Raw genomic sequence first — 21,450 nt, 5'->3', positions numbered from 1 at the left:
TAAGGATTGCCATCTGTAAGAACAAAGCCCCCAACAAAATGTTTACTACAAATGAGGGTGAATGGCTTCACCTTGCTGGCGTTAAACAGGTCTTTTGGACATCTGCACAAGTTGATCTATCGTTCACATTTATCCCTCTGAGGTTTTCGCTTCGGGAAACCAATGAAGAAAACATCCTTCATATGTGGATGGTTGTAATGTCTAGAATCGCCTTTACAAGTTCCATAGCAGCAGTGTTTACCCGGCATGTTCTTTTTTTTTTTATTTTATTTTTTTTATAGCTAACCGGTAGAGAATAAGCAGTTCTAGCATTTGTCTTCTTCAAACGCGCTTCTATCTTGACCCCCTTCCCGTTTACGCTCTTAATGTCACGCGGCCTTGCGGTCTAAAAATTAGAGATGTCCCGATCTGATATTTGGATCGGATTGGACGCCGATATGGGCAAAAAAATGCGCATCGGTATCTGATCGGCCGACATGGAAAAATTCCGATCCAGACTTCCGATCCAGTTTTTTTTTTTTTTTTTTTTTAAATCCGGTCCGGGTTTTTCAGCGGACCGATATACATAATCCATTCCAGTTTTTGCTTCGGTTTCCTTAAAATCCGGTCCGCATTTTACGGCACTCCTTCAACACACTACATTTACATTACCGTCTCCCAATTTACCGAGAGACTTTATCGGTAAAAATGTCAGCTGTGTGGGTTCATTTCACTTTAAAGTACGACAAAGACGAGGCAGAGTGCAACATATGCCACAATAAAGTCAAGCGTGGTGGTAAAGCTGTAAGAAGTTTTAATACAACCAACCTAATTAAGCATTTAGCGACATACCACCACAAACAATATAAGGAGTATGTTAAGAAAACCGAAGACAAAAAGAAAGGTCCTACGCAACTCACACTGGCAGAAACTTTTGCCATGCTTGACAAACTGGCACTCGACAGTCCCAAAGCCCAGGGAATAACAAGAGTCATTGCCGAAGAATTCATTCTGGATGACAAGCCATTATCTCTCGTGAGTAAAGATGCACCATCCAACACTTTTATGCTGCATTCCAGAGAAGTGGGAAGTCGGATTTATCCCACTCGGATGGTACCAGTTCCGACCTCAAAGCGTTCCAAGCAAATGTAAACAACAAAGATAATTCACTGTATGAGAAAAAAATACATGGCGTCTCAAATAAACTTGATTTACTTCATTATTGTGTTATCATTCAATACGTTTTCTTGAGCGCCATTTTGTCCAGTGATGTCAGATTGAAACAACTTGGAAGTCTGGGTAGTTATTTTTTCTCCGACGTCGCGACTTGGACCTCCCAGTTCGAGTGGCGTTCCAATGATATTTTCCTAGTTGGAGGCCGGAAAAGTCCGACATCATCTTTTTTGTGCTCTGATTTTATATTGACGATCAGCAAAGGACGTAACTAAAAAAGGCAGTTTACAGTGTGGGCTATAACGCAGCCGTCGTTTTTCCTCTACTATTTGATCGCTTATAGGAAGGCAGGTTCGCTGGAGGTCAAAATGTCTATGGATGGCCAAAATAAAAAAACACCTCGTCGCGATCAGCCATCATTGTTGTTTACATTTGCTTGGAACGCTTTGAGGTCGGAACTGGTACCATCCGAGTGGGATAAATCCGACTTCCCACTTCTTTGGAATGCAGCATAAGCATCATGCTTGTCTAATAGATATCATATGTATATAGAACTAGATGCACAATGACAGACTCGACGCCGTTGGCAACACATGCATTGAAAACTACGTGCGTTAGTAAACAGCCGCCATCTTAAAGCAGAAGACTTCCCTTGTAGGCTGTTGTAGTGAACCTTCCAAGCGAACCTAATTAACTTTTTATCTAAAATACTCCTAAATCAGCAAAATCTTGACTTGAATCTATCTTCAAAACAGTTTTAAAACTTTCACATGTCAAAAGTAGACAGAAAGGAAATTATGGAATAACAGGAGCAATTTTAACAACTGTAACAGTTGATGCGCAAAATTAAATTAATTGAATGTACTTTAAAGATGCTGATACAGAATGGGGACTTGAGTATTTCATTTACTGTTTTAAAATGTTGACTTGATACTGAAATAGTCGTTTATTTAAACCTGAGAGGCTTTTTATACAATTTTTGTAACTTATGCACGAAACATTAAAAGCATCTAATAGCTTGTGAAGTTTGTGGGGTTCTCCACTGACAGTTTACAATATTATTTGCACGTTTTACTGACTGACTATGCCATTTCTGTTTGTTATTTAGAATGTTTTGTGTTTGTCACTGAATAAACAGGTCATTTTCTTGTTACCAACCATTGTGTGTTGTTCAAACTCACCTAATTCAGCTGGCTAGTTGTTATCAAGAGTACTAATTCCCTTTTCAACACGAGTCTGACAACTAAGTAAGGAGGCTAAATAACTTTAAACTTTAAGACATGCTCAGATAGGCCGGTATCGGTATCGGATCTGAAGTGCAAAACAATATCGGTATCGGATCGGAAGTGCAAAAACCTGGATCAGGACATCCCTACTAAAAATAGCACTCGTGTGGTACGCTATTTATATACTTTAGTTCACTTGGAGGCAAGTGGATTGTAAATAAATCGTCAATCAAATCGCACGTCCGAAAATAGGCTTTACAAATCTGACTTCGGTCAAATCATGTCTCCCATCTTTGGTATACAATTTCCTGAATCTAATTGTATTCTAACCTTCTTGACTCGGCAACCGAAATCATATTTATCTGTACCTCTTTCAGGTCTTTGATGACATTGTAGGCAATGAAGAAAAAACTCTGCAATATATAGAGAGTGTAGCTGAATCTGTCAGAGCGAAGACCTCTCCTGCTGGCGCAGACGTGGTTGTAGACGAGGCTGAAGAGCTCAGGCTCGGTTGGCAGAGACTAAGGCAAGGCATATTTGAGGTTGAGGAGGGTCTGCAATCCACCCTTTATACACACAATGAATACACGACAAGATGCAAGCGACTGGAGCAAGATATCGGACGCCTCCAATCACGACTCCAGGAGCTGAACCTGGAACTAAAGGAGGATTGTAATGTTGGTGATGACACTGATAGCATTGACGAGCAGGTGGACCAGTGGAGAAACTACATGGTGAGTTTGAAAAAGTCCCAATTGTCAATACCAATTAAACATTATCATATAAATATTTTTGTCCTCTGTTTTGTTGCGTTGCAATTTTTTTAGGAGAGGTAAACAAGTGTTTATGTGTGCAAAAACATTTATTTTGACGTGCTCATCCATTGGCGTCAACACTGCACTTTAAAAAGAACATTAAATGCGAACACAAAATTATATTGTTGACCAGTGAAATTGGTTTCAGTTTTCAGCCCCTGTTTTCTAATGTTTGGTTTTCAGTTTTGGCCAAATATTTTTACATCTATTACAAGTTCATTATTTTCAATAATGTAATGTTAAAATTTTAACTTGTACATTTTAGATTCATTACATACAACTGAAGTTGTTCAAGCCTTTTATTGTTTTGATAATGATGATTTTGGAAAAAAGGTAAAATTAAAAATCCTTATTTCAAAAAATTAGCGTATTTCGTCCGACCATTAAAAAAGGGGTTAGCTATGCAGCAGTGCCACAGGCTGATTACACCCATGACATGCCGCATTGAAGCAGTAATTTTGGCCAAAGGATTCCTGACCAAGTATTATGTTCATAACTGAACATAATTATTTGAAGATTGACTTTTTTTTAAATTATTATTATTAAAAACGCTCCTTCGTAAGTTAATGAATCTAAGATATATGAAAGTTTAATTTTTATCCGATAGTTAAGGAATATAATGAACAATAAACTGTTTTTATTAGAAGACCTGTATGTCTTTTGTTCTCAGTAATTTTGCTTGTCTTTTAGCGTGTAAGGAAGACTCTGATAGGTGAGGAATCCCAAGTGGACCACCTAAAATTGCAGCTCAAAGAGCTTTTCAGGTTCTCAGAGGATTCTCGACATATTTCTGATCATGTCCTTGACGTTGTCAAAGAACACCAGAGGTATGTGTCCAATAGCTTGCCTTTCTTCATTTATAGCACATGTGTCCAAACTGATCCACATAGGGTCGCAGTGGGTGCTGGATTTCATTCCAACAAAACAGACTGCATCCTCTTACCATTCTGTTGTCTTACAAGTGTAATCAGCTGATTGTTGTCAGGTGCTGCTTGTTTTAGTTGAAACTTCATTGGTTTAAACTGTCTATGCTCGATCGGTAGGAACAAAAACCAGGACCCAAAGCGGCCCTTGAGAACCGGTTTGGCCACCGCTGATTTATAGGCTTCTCTTTTGGATGTGGAATGATTTCGGTTAACTTATTCTTAGCAATTAATTAACAATATCATAACTAATTTTTGATTCGCTGACTTTGAGTTCCTACATTGTGCATGTGTGGGCCTGTGTGAGTGGGACAACTGCAGTGTTGTTTTTGTCAACGATGACAATAACGAAAATATTTCGCCTATGAACACTTTTGTCATAATGATAACAGGACGATAATGAGCTAAAAATATGCTTTGGGGGACTAAAACATAACAGACGAATGGCAGTTTTTGTCAAATGAGGCGAGAACGAGATGAAAATACGCAGTAGTTTCCATCACATGTTCACAATGTGTGACCTTTCATATCAGTTAGCCTGCATCGTAACAGTGTCAGGTAGTTCCACTCATTTGACGCGCTGCGCTCCTCAACTCCCAACTCGCCAATGTCTTCTCACAGCGCAGGATGCTAGTAGTTAGAAGGTGTAAAACCGGAATTAAACACAGTGGTGATGCTACAAACATGCCTGTGATCATAATACCGTAATAATCGTTCAATCATTGAATCGTAGCATCCTGAATCGTAATCGAATCGTGGGGTTCCGCAGATGGCCTTCCCTGGACTGTGCGTCTTCTAGATCTGCGTCTCCTGCTGTCATCTCGCCTCGTTCAATTTTTGAAAACTTTATCTCTATATTAAAATACAACACTTGCCTTAACCATTTATTTATTTCTATTCCTCGGAACGTGAGAGCTAAATACTTTCGGAACTGAAGGGCACCTGGAAGCGTGAGGCTCACGTTCCAAAATATTTAATTAGCATGCTAATTAAAAATTAAATTTTTATTTTCATGTCAGAAATTTTATTACTAAAGATACATCTTAGCTCGTAGATATTATTGTCACACAAATGGAGAAACAGGTACTTATTTCCCAGTGGAAGGCTGCCATTAGGACCTTTTATGCTAGTTTAGGAGATTGCTCAGGTTCGGGAAATACAGTGCCTTGCAAAAGTATTCGGCCCCCTTGAACCTTGCAACCTTTCGCCACATTTCAGGCTTCATACATAAAGATATAAAATTTTAATATTTTTGTCAAGAATCAACAAGTGGGACACAATCGTGAAGTGGAACAAAATTTATTGGATAATTTAAACTTTTTTAACAAATAAAAAACTGAAAAGTGGGGCGTGCAATATTATTTGGCCCCCTTGCGTTAATACTTTGTAGCGCCACCTTTTGCTCCAATTACAGCTGCAAGTCGCTTGGGGTATGTTTCTATCAGTTTTGCACATCGAGAGACTGACATTCTTGCCCATTCTTCCTTGCAAAACAGCTCGAGCTCAGTGAGGTTGGATGGAGAGTGTTTGTGAACAGCAGTCTTCAGCTCTTTCCACAGATTCTCGATTGGATTCAGGTCTGGACTTTGACTTGGCCATTCTAACACCTGGATACGTTTATTTTTGAACCATTCCATTGGCTTTATGTTTTGGATCATTGTCCTGTTGGAAGATAAATCTCCGTCCCAGTCTCAGGTCTTGTGCAGATACCAACAGGTTTTCTTCCAGAATGTTCCTGTATTTGGCTGCATCCATCTTCCCGTCAATTTTAACCATCTTCCCTGTCCCTACTGAAGAAAAGCAGGCCCAAACCATGATGCTGCCACCACCATGTTTGACAGTGGGGATGGTGTGTTCAGGGTGATGAGCTGTGTTGCTTTTACGCCAAACATATCTTTTTGCATTGTGGCCAAAAAGTTCAATTTTGGTTTCATCTGACCAGAGCACCTTCTTCCACATGTTTGGTGTGTCTCCCAGGTGGCTTGTGGCAAACTTTAAACGAGACTTTTTATGGATATCTTTGAGAAATGGCTTTCTTCTTGCCACTCTTCCATAAAGGCCAGATTTGTGCTGTGTACGACTGATTGTTGTCCTATGGACAGACTCTCCCACCTCAGCTGTAGATCTCTGCAGTTCATCCAGAGTGATCATGGGCCTCTTGGCTGCATCTCTGATCAGTTTTCTCCTTGTTTGAGAAGAAAGTTTGGAAGGATGGCCGGGTCTTGGTAGATTTGCAGTGGTCTGATGCTCCTTCCATTTCAATATGATGGCTTGCACAGTGCTCCTTGAGATGTTTAAAGCTTGGGAAATCTTTTTGTATCCAAATCCGGCTTTAAACTTCTCCACAACAGTATCTCGGACCTGCCTGGTGTGTTCCTTGGTTTTCATAATGCTCTCTGCACTTTAAACAGAACCCTGAGACTATCACAGAGCAGGTGCATTTATACCAGTGCTTCTCAATTATTTTCTGTCACGCCCCCCCCAAGGAAGACGTAAATGTTTCGCGCCCCCCAAACTCTCTGCCGCCACTGTAAATACAGTGCTGCTCAAAAGTTTGTGAACCCCCTCAACATTTTGGAATTTTCTATTATTTCAACCTGATTTCCTAATCAATCAATTCAGTAGTTTTTTTTTTGTTTTTTTAACAGTTGTGTTGTCGAGACTAAATTAAAAAGAGTTTTCATCAACTGATGTAGGTGCAAAATTGAACTGTTTGGTCACAACCAAAACCGCCATGTCTGGCGAAAAGTCAACACTGCATACCACCAAAAGAACCTTCTCCCAACAGTGAAGCATGGAGGTGGGAATGTCAAGATCTGGGCTTGCTTTTCATCCTCAGGACCTGGACAACTCCACATAGTCCAGGGAATCATGAATTCTGAGGAATATTGTCAAATCCTAGAACATAACCTGACGCCATCTGTTTTGAAGTTAAAGCTTGGCAGAAGGTGGATCATGCAACATGATAATGATCCAAAGCATTCCAGCAATACAACCAAGGAATGGCTGAAAAAGAAGAAGATTCGTGTTCTGGACTGGCCCAGTCAAAGTCCTGACCTAAATCCCATTGAAATGCTGTGGCGGGACCTGAAGCGAGCAGTTCATGCCAGACGCCCATCAAACCTCTCTCAACTGACTGCGTTCTGCAAGGAAGAATGGGCAAAAATCCCCCAAAGTAGATGTGAGAGGCTGATTAGTCACTACAGAAACCGTTTGGTTGAGGTAATCTCTGCAAAAGGAGGCGCAATATCCTATTAATTGAAGGGGTTCACATACTTTTGCACACATGATATCTGAGTTTTTCTTAAATCAACCACTTTTGTTAAATAAAGAATGACAATATAACTATTTCTTTTGTTTCAGTCCATTATTTGGAATGTCAGTATTGTGGATTTGGGTATAACTTAACATTTAATAAGGTTATTTTAGTTTTTTTTACAAAAAATCTGACCATCGCTGTGGGGTTCACAAACTTTCGAGCAGCACTGTAGTATCATTTGTCTATAAAATTACTATTATAAATACGCATCTGCCTAACATTGTGTCCTTTTTTTCTAATAAAGAAAAAAAGTAACATAGATCAACTTATAATAAAGTATAACTTTATTAACATTGTTTTGTTTGTAAAAGAGAAGACTTGACGTGCATCAATTTGCCTGAATTTTTTTAAAAAAATTAACAACCTAACTAAAAAATACACTCAAGGTACATTTTTGACCATTTGATACAGAAAAATAAAATGTAACTAGAAACTGCAATTTCGGGAGAAATTACACACCTTGGTCTTTCCTCTGTGGAGATACAGATCTTAGCCCCACTCAGGTCTATCAATAGAATGGATCATAATGCCAGTCATTGGCAAAAAACAAAGTAAAAGCCGTTAGAAATGAATGGGAGAATTGGACGTCCATGGACGTCAATGGCGGCACCTTTCATAATTGTTAATGGAATCGGGGAAGTTTGGGGGACACGTCCTAATGATATCTAGTCATTTTCTGTTGATTTGGGAAAAAAAAAAAATTCCCATTGAAAATGAATGGGAAAAATTTTGGACGTCCATGGACGTCAATGGTATCAACTTACATAAGCGTCAATGGAATCCAAGTACATTGGCATCAATAAAATGAACAAACATGAAGAAATGCCATTGGAAATGAATGGGAAGTTTGGACGTCCATGAACGTCAATGGCATCACCCTCCATAAGCGGCAATGCAATCGGGGACATTTGGGGGACACGTCCTAATGATATCTAGTCATTTTCTGTTGATTTGGGAAAAAAAAAAAATTCCCATTGAAAATGAATGGGAAAAATTTTGGACGTCCATGGACGTCAATGGTATCAACTTACATAAGCGTCAATGGAATCCAAGTACATTGGCATCAATAGAATGAACAAACATGAAGAAATGCCTTTGGAAATGAATGGGAAGTTTGGACGTCCATGGACGTCAATGGCATCACCCCCCATAAGCGGCAATGCAATCGGGGACATTTGGGGGACACGTCCTAATGATATCTAGTCATTTTCTGTTGATTTGGGGAAAAAAAAAAAATTCCCATTGAAAATGAATGGGAAAAATTTTGGACGTCCATGGACGTCAATGGTATCAACTTACATAACCGTCAATGGAATCCAAGTACATTGGCATCAAAAGAATGAACAAACATGAAGAAATGCCATTGGAAATGAATGGGAAGTTTGGACGTCCCTGGACGTCAATGGCATCACCCTCCATAAGCAGCAATGCAATCGGGGACATTTGGGGGACAGGTCCTATTGATATCTAGTCATTTTCTGTTGATTTGGGGAAAAAAAAAAATTTCCCATTGAAAATGAATGGGTAAAATTTTGGACGTCCATGGACGTCAATGGCAGCACCCCCCATAAGCGTCAATGGAATTGGGGACGTTTGGGATATACGTCCTATTGATATCTGGTCATTTTCTGTTGATTTGGAGAAATTTAGTTTTTTCCCCATTGAAAATGAATGGGAAAAATTTTGGACGTCCATGTAAGTCAATGGCGGCACCCTTCATAAGCGTCAATGGAATTGGGGAAGTTTGGGGGACACGTCCTATTGATATCTGGTCATTTTCTGTTGATTTGGGGTAATTTTGTTTTTTCCCCATTGAAAATGAATGGGAAAAATTTTGGACGTCCATGGCAGTCAATGGCATCGACATCTATATAGTCAGTTGAATCCAAGTACATTGGCATCAGTAGATTCGACATGCATGGCCGTCAATGGCATCAATGCAATGTAAATTCCATTGGAAATCCCATTGGAAGTGAATGGGACTTTTCCCATTCGAAATGAATGGGATAGTTTTTGGCAAATTTCCGAGGAAGCGTAATTTTTTTCCAAATTCTGTATACAACTTTTATGCCCCTCACCGTCCCGGAATTTTTGATGCCCAAATTATGTGATTTGGTCAAAAATTGTAGGACTAGATACATTTTGAAACTTTTTTTTTTTTTCACGGAAAATTGCCGTTTACGGACGAACGGAAAAATTTTCGGGGCCATTTGTAAAGTTTCCTGTGTCACGCGAAAATTCCGGTCGTGCCGATACTTGAACGGTGCCGATCGGTCTAACGGTTCGGGCTGTGAAGCGCGCGTTTTTTTTCCATTCAAAATGAATAGGAAAGTTTTTGGCAAATTTCCGGGGAACCGTAAATTTTTGCCAAATTCTGTATACAACTTTTATGCCCCTCACCGTCCCGGAATTTTTGATGCCCAAATTATGTGATTTGGTCAAAAATTGTAGGACTAGATACATTTTTAAACTTTTTTTATTTTTCGGAAAATTGCCGTTTACGGGCGAACGGAAAATTTTTCGTGGCGGTTTGAAAAATTCCCATCGTCACACGAAAAATCCGGTCGTGCCGATACTTGAACGGTGCCGATCGGTGCTACGGTTTGGGCTGTGCGTTGGCTCAAAAAAACGCGGAGAATAAGATGAATAATAATAATAACTAGAAACTGCAATTTCGGGAGAAATTACACACCTTGGTCTTTCCTCTGTGGAGATACAAATCTTAGCCCCACTCAGGTCTATCAATAGAATGGACCATAATGCCAGTCAATGGCACTAAACAAAGTAAAAGCCATTAGAAAAGATTGGGAGAATTGGACGTCCATGGCCGTCAATGGCGGCACCCTTCATAAGCGTCAATGGATTTGGAGAAGTTTGGGGGACACGTCCGATTGATATCTGGTCATTTTTTGTTGATTTGGGGGAAAAAAAAAATTCCCATTGAAAATGAATGGGAAAAATTTTGGACGTCCATGGACGTCAATGGTATCAACTTACATAAGCGTCAATGGGTACCAAGTACATTGGCATCAATAGAATGAACAAACATGAAGAAATGCCATTGGAAATGAATGGGAAGTTTGGACGTCCGTGGACGTCAATGGCATCACCCTCCATAAGAGGCAATGCAATCGGGGACATTTGGGGGACACGTCCTATTGATATCTAGTCATTTTCTGTTGATTTGGGGGAGAAAAAAAAAATTCCCATTGAAAATGAATGGGAAACTTTTTGGACGTCCATGGACGTCAATGGTATCAACTTACATAAGCGTCAATGGAATCCAAGTACATTGGCATCAATAGAATGAACAAACATGAAGAAATGCAATTGGAAATAAAAAGGAAGTTTGGACGTCCGTGGACGTCAATGGCATCACCCTCCATAAGAGGCAGTGCAATCGGGGACTTTTGGGGGACACGTCCTATTGATATCTAGTCATTTTCTGTTGATTTGGGGAAAAAAAAAAATTTCCCATTGAAAATGAATGGGAAAAATTTTGGACGTCCATGGACGTCAATGGTATCAACTTACATAAGCGTCAATGGAATCCAAGTACATTGGCATCAATAGAATGAACAAACATGAAGAAATGCCATTGGGATTTAATGGGAAGTTTGGACGTCCATGAACGTCAATGGCATCACCCTCCATAAGCGGCAATGCAATCGGGGACATTTGGGGGACACGTCCTAATGATATCTAGTCATTTTCTGTTGATTTTGGGGAAAAAAAAAATTTCCCATTGAAAATGAATGGGAAAAATTTTGGACGTCCATGGACGTCAATGGTATCAACTTACATAAGCGTCAATGGAATCCAAGTACATTGGCATCAATAGAATGAACAAACATGAAGAAATGCCATTGGGATTTAATGGGAAGTTTGGACGTCCATGGACGTCAATGGCGGCACCTTTCATAATTGTTAATGGAATCGGGGAAGTTTGGGGGACACGTCCTAATGATATCTAGTCATTTTCTGTTGATTTTGGGGAAAAAAAAAAAATCCCATTGAAAATGAATGGGAAAATTTTTGGACGTCCATGGACGTCAATGGTATCAACTTACATAAGCGTCAATGGAATCCAAGTACATTGGCATCAATAGAATGAACAAACATGAAGAAATGCCATTGGAAATGAATGGGAAGTTTGGACGTCCATGGACGTCAATGGCATCACCCCCCATAAGCGGCAATGCAATCGGGGACATTTGGGGGACACGTCCTAATGATATCTAGTCATTTTCTGTTCATTTGGGGAAAAAAAAAAATTTCCCATTGAAAATGAATGGGAAAAATTTTGGACGTCCATGGACGTCAATGGTATCAACTTACATAAGCGTCAATGGAATCCAAGTACATTGGCATCAAAAGAATGAACAAACATGAAGAAATGCCATTGGAAATGAATGGGAAGTTTGGACGTCCCTGGACGTCAATGGCATCACCCTCCAAAAGCAGCAATGCAATCGGGGACATTTGGGGGACAGGTCCTATTGATATGTAGTCATTTTCTGTTGATTTGGGGAAAAAAAAAAAAATTCCCATTGAAAATGAATGGGTAAAATTTTGGACGTCCATGGACGTCAATGGCAGCACCCCCCATAAGCGTCAATGGAATTGGGGACGTTTGGGATATACGTCCTATTGATATCTGGTCATTTTCTGTTGATTTGGAGAAATTTAGTTTTTTCCCCATTGGAAATGAATGGGAAGTTTGGACGTCCATGAACGTCAATGGCATCACCCTCCATAAGCGGCAATGCAATCGGGGACATTTGGGGGACACGTCCTAATGATATCTAGTCATTTTCTGTTGATTTGGGAAAAAAAAAAAATTCCCATTGAAAATGAATGGGAAAAATTTTGGACGTCCATGGACGTCAATGGTATCAACTTACATAACCGTCAATGGAATCCAAGTACATTGGCATCAAAAGAATGAACAAACATGAAGAAATGCCATTGGAAATGAATGGGAAGTTTGGACGTCCCTGGACGTCAATGGCATCACCCTCCATAAGCAGCAATGCAATCGGGGACATTTGGGGGACAGGTCCTATTGATATCTAGTCATTTTCTGTTGATTTGGGAAAAAAAAAAAAATTCCCATTGAAAATGAATGGGAAAAATTTTGGACGTCCATGGACGTCAATGGCAGCACCCCCCATAAGCGTCAATGGAATTGGGGACGTTTGGGATATACGTCCTATTGATATCTGGTCATTTTCTGTTGATTTGGAGAAATTTAGTTTTTTCCCCATTGAAAATGAATGGGAAAAATTTTGGACGTCCATGTAAGTCAATGGCGGCACCCTTCATAAGCGTCAATGGAATTGGGGAAGTTTGGGGGACACGTCCTATTGATATCTGGTCATTTTCTGTTGATTTGGGGTAATTTTGTTTTTTCCCCATTGAAAATGAATGGGAAAAATTTTGGACGTCCATGGCAGTCAATGGCATCGACATCTATATAGTCAGTTGAATCCAAGTACATTGGCATCAGTAGATTCGACATGCATGGCCGTCAATGGCATCAATGCAATGTAAATTCCATTGGAAATCCCATTGGAAGTGAATGGGACTTTTCCCATTCGAAATGAATGGGATAGTTTTTGGCAAATTTCCGAGGAAGCGTAATTTTTTTCCAAATTCTGTATACAACTTTTATGCCCCTCACCGTCCCGGAATTTTTGATGCCCAAATTATGTGATTTGGTCAAAAATTGTAGGACTAGATACATTTTGAAACTTTTTTTTTTTTCACGGAAAATTGCCGTTTACGGACGAACGGAAAAATTTTCGGGGCCATTTGTAAAGTTTCCTGTGTCACGCGAAAATTCCGGTCGTGCCGATACTTGAACGGTGCCGATCGGTCTAACGGTTCGGGCTGTGAAGCGCGCGTTTTTTTTCCATTCAAAATGAATAGGAAAGTTTTTGGCAAATTTCCGGGGAACCGTAAATTTTTGCCAAATTCTGTATACAACTTTTATGCCCCTCACCGTCCCGGAATTTTTGATGCCCAAATTATGTGATTTGGTCAAAAATTGTAGGACTAGATACATTTTTAAACTTTTTTTATTTTTCGGAAAATTGCCGTTTACGGGCGAACGGAAAATTTTTCGTGGCGGTTTGAAAAATTCCCATCGTCACACGAAAAATCCGGTCGTGCCGATACTTGAACGGTGCCGATCGGTGCTACGGTTTGGGCTGTGCGTTGGCTCAAAAAAACGCGGAGAATAAGATGAATAACTAGAAACTGCAATTTCGGGAGAAATTACACACCTTGGTCTTTCCTCTGTGGAGATACAAATCTTAGCCCCACTCAGGTCTATCAATAGAATGGACCATAATGCCAGTCATTGGCACTAAACAAAGTTAAAGCCATTAGAAAAGATTGGGAGAATTGGACGTCCATGTCCGTCAATGGCATCACCCTCCATAATTGTTAATGGAATCGGGGACATTTGGGGGACACGTCCTATTGATATCTAGTCATTTTCTGTTGATTTGGGGAAAAAAAAAAAAATTCCCATTGAAAATGAATGGGAAAAATTTTGGACGTCCATGGACGTCAATGGTATCAACGTACATAAGCGTCAATGGAATCCAAGTACATTGGCATCAAAAGAATGAACAAACATGAAGAAATGCCATTGGAAATGAATGGGAAGTTTGGACGTCCCTGGACGTCAATGGCATCACCCTCCATAAGCAGCAATGCAATCGGGGACATTTGGGGGACAGGTCCTATTGATATCTAGTCATTTTCTGTTGATTTGGGGAAAAAAAAAAAAATTCCCATTGAAAATGAATGGGTAAAATTTTGGACGTCTATGGACGTCAATGGCAGCACCCCCCATAAGCGTCAATGGAATTGGGGACGTTTGGGATATACGTCCTATTGATATCTGGTCATTTTCTGTTGATTTGGAGAAATTTAGTTTTTTCCCCATTGAAAATGAATGGGAAAAATTTTGGACGTCCATGTAAGTCAATGGCGGCACCCTTCATAAGCGTCAATGGAATTGGGGAAGTTTGGGGGACACGTCCTATGGATATCTGGTTATTTTCTGTTGATTTGGGGTAATTTTGTTTTTTCCCCATTGAAAATGAATGGGAAAAATTTTGGACGTCCATGGCTGTCAATGGCATCGACATCCATATAGTCAATTGAATCCAAGTACATTGGCATCAGTAGATTCGACATGCATGGCCGTCAATGGCATCAATGCAATGTAAATTCCATTGGAAATCCCATTGGAAGTGAATGGGACTTTTCCCATTTGAAATGAATGGGATAGTTTTTGGCAAATTTCCGAGGAAGCGTAATTTTTTTCCAAATTCTGTATACAACTTTTATGCCCCTCACCGTCCCGGAATTTTTGATGCCCAAATTGTGTGATTTGGTCAAAAATTGTAGGACTAGATACATTTTGAAACTTTTTTTTTTTTCCGGAAAATTGCCGTTTACGGGCGAAGGGAAAAGTTTCGGGTCCGTTTGAAAAATTCCCATCGTTGCGCGAAAATTCCGGTCGTGCCGATATTTGAACGGTGCCGATCGGTCAAACGGTTCGGGCTGTGCAGCGTGCGTTTTTTTTTCATTCAAAATGAATAGGAAAGTTTTTGGCAAATTTCCGGGGAGCCGTAAATTTTTGCCAAATTCTGTATACAACTTTTATGCCCCTCATCGTCCCGGAATTTTTGATACCCAAATTATGTGATTTGGTCAAAAATTGTAGGACTAGATACATTTTTTAACTTTTTTTTTTTTCCGGAAAATTGCCGTTTACGGGCGAACGGAAAATTTTTCGGGGGATTTTGAAAAAGTCCCTGCGTCGCGCAAAAAATCCGGTCGTGCCGATACTTCAACGGTGCCGATCGGTGGTATGGTTCGGGCTGCGCGGCGCGCCGAAAAAACGCGGAGAATAAGATGAAGATATAATAAATAATAACTAGAAACTGCAATTTCGGGAGAAATTACACACCTTGGTCTTTCCTCTGTGGAGATACAGATCTTAGCCCCACTCAGGTCTATCAATAGAATGGACCATAATGCCAGTCAATGGCACTAAACAAAGTAAAAGCCATGAGAAAAGATTGGGAGAATTGGACGTCCATGTCCGTCAATGGCAGCACCCTCCATAAGCGTCAATGCAATCGGGGACATTTGGGGGACACGTCCTAATGATATGTAGTCATTTTTTGTTGATTTGGGGGGGAAAAAAAATTCCCATTGAAAATGAATGGGAAAAATTTTGGACGTCCATGGACGTCAATGGTATCAACTTACATAAGTGTCAATGGAATCCAAGTACATTGGCATCAATAGAATGAACAAACATGAAGAAATGCCATTGGAAATGAATGGGAAGTTTGGACGTCCATGAACGTCAATGGCATCACCCTCCATAAGCAGCAATGCAATCGGGGACATTTGGGGGACACGTCCTATTGATATCTAGTCATTTTCTGTTGATTTGGGGAAAAAAAAAAAATTCCCATTGAAAATGAATGGGAAAAATTTTGGACGTCCATGGACGTCAATGGTATCAACTTACATAAGCGTCAATAGAATCCAAGTACATTTGCATCAATAGAATGAAAAAACATAATTAAATGGCATTAGAAATGAATGGGAAATTTGGACGTACATGGCCGTCAATGGCGGCGCCCTTCATAAGCGTCAATGGAATTGGACTAGTTTGGGGGACACGTCCTTTTGATATCAGGTCGTTTTTTTGTTGATTTGGGGGGAAAAAAAATTCCCATTGAAAATGAATGGGAAAAATTTTGGACGTCCATTGACGTCAATGGTATCAACTTACAATGGAATCCAAGTACATTGGCATCAATAGAATGAAAAAACATAATTAAAAATAAATGGGAAATTTGGACGTCCATGGACGTCAATGGCATCACCCTCCATAAGTGTAAATGGAATTGGGGAAGTTTGGGGGACACGTCCTATTGATATCTAGTCATTTTCTTTTGATTTTTGGAAAAAAAAAAAATTCCAATTGAAAATGACTTTGATGCGGGAGGTCGTAGGATCGAACCTCTGTCAATACCAAGTTAGCTTTTGTCAATGCCTGTATCACATACATGATAACTTTATATACATATCACACAACACTGCATTTAGCAGATGGATAGCTCAGTGTTAATATCGCTGACCTTGGTACGAGAGGATGGTGGTTCGATCCCCGGTCAGTTTCCTACTTTATGCGTATACCTCAGAGTGGATTGGACGTCGCCGACGTCAAAAGAGCGGATGACGCCAACGTCCATCGAGAGGACGGCGCCGACGATCAACGAATGGATGGTGACGACGTCCAACGAGCAAACGGCGGCGACGTCAAAAGTTAGCGCGAGAGGCTGACGTCACCGACGTCAAAAGAGCAGATGATGCCGACATCCCACGTGGGACAGTGACAACGTTCAACAAGCAAACGTCAAAAGTGCAGAATGCGATGTCCAAGACGTCAAAAGAGCAGATGACGCCGACGTCCCCGACGATCAACAAACGGATGGTGACGACGTCCAACGAGCAAACGGCGCCGACGTCAAAAGTTAGCGTGAGAGGCCGACGTCAAAAGAGCAGATGACGCCGACATCCCATGTGGGACAGTGACAACGTTCAACAAGCAAAAGTCAAAAGTGCAGAATACGATGTCCAACGAGCGGACGTCACCGACGTCCAAGACCTCAAAAGAGCAGATGACGCCGACGTCCATCGAGCGCACGGTGCCGACATCTCACGTGGAACAGTGACGACGTTCAACAAGCAAACGTCAAAAGTGCAGAATGCGCCGTCTAACGAGCGGACGTCACCGACGTCCAAAGTGCAGAATGCGCCGTCCAACGAGCGGACATCACCGACTTCCAAACTGCTGACGGCGCCGACGTCCAACGAGCGGACGTCACCGACGTCCAAAGTGCTGACGCTGCCGACGTCCAACGTGGGACAATGACGACGTTCAACAAGCAAACGTCAAAAGTGCAGAATGCGCCATCTTACGTCCAACGAGCGGATGGTGACGATGTCAAAAGAGTGGACGACGCCGACGTCCAAGACGTCAAAAGAGCAGATGACGCCGACGTCCATCGAGAGGACGGTGCCGACATCTCACGTGGAACAGTGACGACGTTCAACAAGCAAACGTCAAAAGTGCAGAATGCGCCGTCCAACGAGCGGACGTCACCGACGTCCAAAGTGCTGACGCTGCCGACGTCCATCGAGCGGACGGTGCCGACGTCCAACGTGGGACAATGACGACGTTCAACAAGCAAACGTCAAAAGTGCAGAATGCGCCGTCTTACGTCCAACGAGCGGATGGTGACGATGTCAAAAGAGTGGACGACGCCGACGTCCAAAGTTTGGCGACGTCCAACGAGCGGACGTCACCGACGTCCTAATTGCTGTCGCTGCCGACGTCCAAAGTGCTGACGCTGCCGACATCCAACATAAAGACGGCGCCGACTTCCAACGAGCGGACGGCGCCGACGTCCAATGAGCGGACGGTGATGACGTCCAACTAGCAAACGTCGCCGACGTCCAACATGCGGATGACACCGACGTCCAGTCGACGAAGTCCAACGTGCGGATGACGCCGACGTCCCATAAATTCCCATTGAAAATGAATGGGAAAAATTTTGGACGTCCATGGACGTCAATGGTATCAACTTACATAGGCGTCAATGGAATCCAAGTACATTGGCATCAATAAAATGAAAAAACATAATTAAATGCCATTAGAAATGAATGGGAAATTTGGACGTCCATGGACGTCAATGGTATCAACTTAAATAAGCGTCAATGGATACCAAGTACATTGGCATCAATAGAATGAACAAACATGAAGAAATGCCATTGGAAATGAATGGGAAGTTTGGACGTCCGTGGACGTCAATGGCATCACCCTCCATAAGAGGCAATGCAATCGGGGACATTTGGGGGACACGTCCTATTGATATCTAGTCATTTTCTGTTGATTTGGGGAAAAAAAAAAAATTCCCATTGAAAATGAATGGGAAAAATTTTGGACGTCCATGGACGTCAATGGTATCAACTTACATAAGCGTCAATGGAATCCAAATACATTGGCATCAATAGAATGAACAAACATGAAGAAACGCCATTGGAAATTAATGGGAAGTTTGGACGTCCGTGGACGCCAATGGCATCACCCTCCATAAGCAGCAATGCAATCGGGGACATTTGGGGGACACGTCCTATTGATATCTAGTCATTTTCTGTTGATTTGGGGAAAAAAAAAATTTCCCATTGAAAATGAATGGGAAAAATTTTGGACGTCCATGGACGTCAATGGCAGCACCCTTCATAAGCGTCAATGGAGTTGGGGACGTTTGGGGTATACGTCCTATTGATATCTGGTCATTTTCTGTTGATTTGGAGAAATTTAGTTTTTTCCCCATTGAAAATGAATGGGAAAAATTTTGGACGTCCATGGAAGTCAATGGCGGCACCCTTCATAAGCGTCAATGGAATTGGGGAAGTTTGGGGGACACGTCCTATTGATATCTGGTCATTTTCTGTTGATTTGGGGAAATTTAGTTTTTTCCCCATTGAAAATGAATGGGAAAAATTTTGGACGTCCATGGCCGTCAATGGCATCGACATCCATATAGTCAATTGAATCCAAGTACATTGGCATCAGTAGATTCGACATGCATGGCCGTCAATGGCATCAATGCAATGTAAATTCCATTGGAAATCCCATTGGAAGTGAATGGGACTTTTCCCATTCGAAATGAATGGGATAGTTTTTGGCAAATTTCCGAGGAAGCGTAATTTTTTTCCAAATTCTGTATACAACTTTTATGCCCCTCACCGTCCCGGAATTTTTGATGCCCAAATTGTGTGATTTGGTCAAAAATTGTAGGACTAGATACATTTTGAAACTTTTTTTTTTTTCCGGAAAATTGCCGTTTACGGGCGAAGGGAAAATTTTTCGGGTCCGTTTGAAAAATTCGCATCGTTGCGCGAAAATTCCGGTCGTGCCGATATTTGAACGGTGCCGATCGGTCAAACGGTTCGGGCTGTGCAGCGTGCGTTTTTTTTTTCATTCAAAATGAATAGGAAAGTTTTTGGCAAATTTCCGGGGAACCGTAAATTTTTGCCAAATTCTGTATACAACTTTTATGCCCCTCATCGTCCCGGAATTTTTGATACCCAAATTATGTGATTTGGTCAAAAATTGTAGGACTAGATACATTTTTTAACTTTTTTTTTTTTTCGGAAAATTGCCGTTTACGGGCGAACGGAAAATTTTTCGGGGGATTTTGAAAAAGTCCCTGCGTCGCGCGAAAAATCCGGTCGTGCCGATACTTCAACGGTGCCGATCGGTGGTATGGTTCGGGCTGCGCGGCGCGCCGAAAAAACGCGGAGAATAAGATGAAGATATAATAAATAATAATAATAAGGCGAATAAAGTTGCAGAATAACAATACCTTGTTCTTTCCATAGGAAAGACCAAGGTAATAATAAGGCGAATAAAGTTGCAGAATAACAATACCTTGTTCTTTCCATAGGAAAGACCAAGGTAATAATAATAATAATAATAAGAACAATAAAGTTGCACAATAACAATACCTTGTTCTTTCTTTCAGAAAGACCAAGGTAACTAGAAACTGCAATTTCGGGAGAAATTACACCTTGGTCTTTCCTCTGTGGAGATACAAATCTTAGCCCCACTCAGGTCTATCAATAGAATGGACCTTAATGCCAGTCAATGGCACTAAACAAAGTAAAAGCCATTAGAAATGATTGGGAGAATTGGACGTCCATGTCCGTCAATGGCAGCACCCTCCATAAGCGTCAATGTAATTGGGGAAGTTTGGGGGACACGACCTATTGATATCTAGTCATTATCTGTTGATTTGGAGGAGAAAAAAAAATTCCCATTGAAAATGAATGGGAAAATTTTTGGACGTCCATGGACGTCAATGGTATCAACTTACATAGGCGGCAAAGGAATTGGGGACATTTGGGGTACACGTCCTATTGATATCTGGTCATTTTCTGGTGATTTGGGGAAATTTAGTTTTTTCCCCATTGAAAATGAATGGGAAAAATTTTGGACGTCCATGGACGTCAATGGCAGCACCCCCTATAAGCGTCAATTGAGTTGGGGACGTTTGGGGGACACGTCCTATTGATATCAGGTCATTTTCTGTTGATTTGGGGAAATGTAGTTTTTTCCCCATTGAAAATGAATGGGAAAAATTTTGGACGTCCATGGCCGTCAATGGCATCGACATCCATATAGCCAATTGAATCCAAGTACATTGGCATCAATAGATTCGACATGCATGGCCGTCAATGGCATCAATGCAATGTAAATTCCATTGAAATCCCATTGAAGTGAATGGGAACTTTTCCCATTAGAAATGAATGGGAGAGTTTTTGGCAAATTTCCGGGGAACCGTAAATTTTTTCCAAATTCTGTATACAACTTTTATGCCCCTCACCGTCCCGGAATTTTTGATACCCAAATTATGTGATTTGGTCAAAAATTGTAGGACTAGATACATTTTTAAACTTTTTTTTTTTTTTGGAAAATTGCCGTTTACGGGCGAACGGAAAATTTTTCGTGGCGTTTTGAAAAATTCCCATCGTCACGCGATAATTCCGGTCATGCCGATACTTGAACGGTGCCGATCGGGGCTACGGTTTGGGCTGTGCGTTGGCTCAAAAAAACGCGGAGAATAAGATGAATAAATAATAATAATAACTAGAAACTGCAATTTCGGGAGAAATTACACACCTTGGTCTTTCCTCTGTGGAGACACAGATCTTAGCCCCACTCAGGTCTATCAATAGAATGGATCATAATGCCAGTCATTGGCAAAAAACAAAGTAAAAGCCGTTAGAAATGAATGGGAGAATTGGACGTCCATGGACGTCAATGGCGGCACCTTTCATAATTGTTAATGGAATCGGGGAAGTTTGGGGGACACGTCCTAATGATATCTAGTCATTTTCTGTTG

General features: G+C 41.0%; 1 protein-coding gene across 4 annotated transcripts in view; it reads left to right on the top strand.

Moving 5' to 3' along the window:
• syne3 (spectrin repeat containing, nuclear envelope family member 3) overlaps positions 1 to 21,450 on the top strand; it is a 139,044-nt gene that overhangs the window by 25,526 nt on the left and 92,068 nt on the right. For all 4 annotated transcript variants that reach the window (XR_009067185.1, XM_057859868.1, XM_057859867.1 and 1 more), the window contains exons 6-7: positions 2,756 to 3,112; positions 3,884 to 4,020. Coding sequence is in view for 3 of the 4 variants with exons in the window: in XM_057859868.1 (XP_057715851.1) it covers positions 2,756 to 3,112; positions 3,884 to 4,020 (494 nt within the window). In the remaining variant the exon portion in view is untranslated. The remainder of the gene's footprint in view (positions 1 to 2,755; positions 3,113 to 3,883; positions 4,021 to 21,450) is intronic.

The sequence above is a fragment of the Corythoichthys intestinalis genome, chromosome 15, assembly GCF_030265065.1.
Source record: "Corythoichthys intestinalis isolate RoL2023-P3 chromosome 15, ASM3026506v1, whole genome shotgun sequence".
NCBI classification, from domain to species: Eukaryota; Metazoa; Chordata; class Actinopteri; order Syngnathiformes; family Syngnathidae; genus Corythoichthys; species Corythoichthys intestinalis.
Note: the sequence above shows the minus strand (reverse complement) of the source record. Positions and strands in the feature narration are given on the sequence as shown.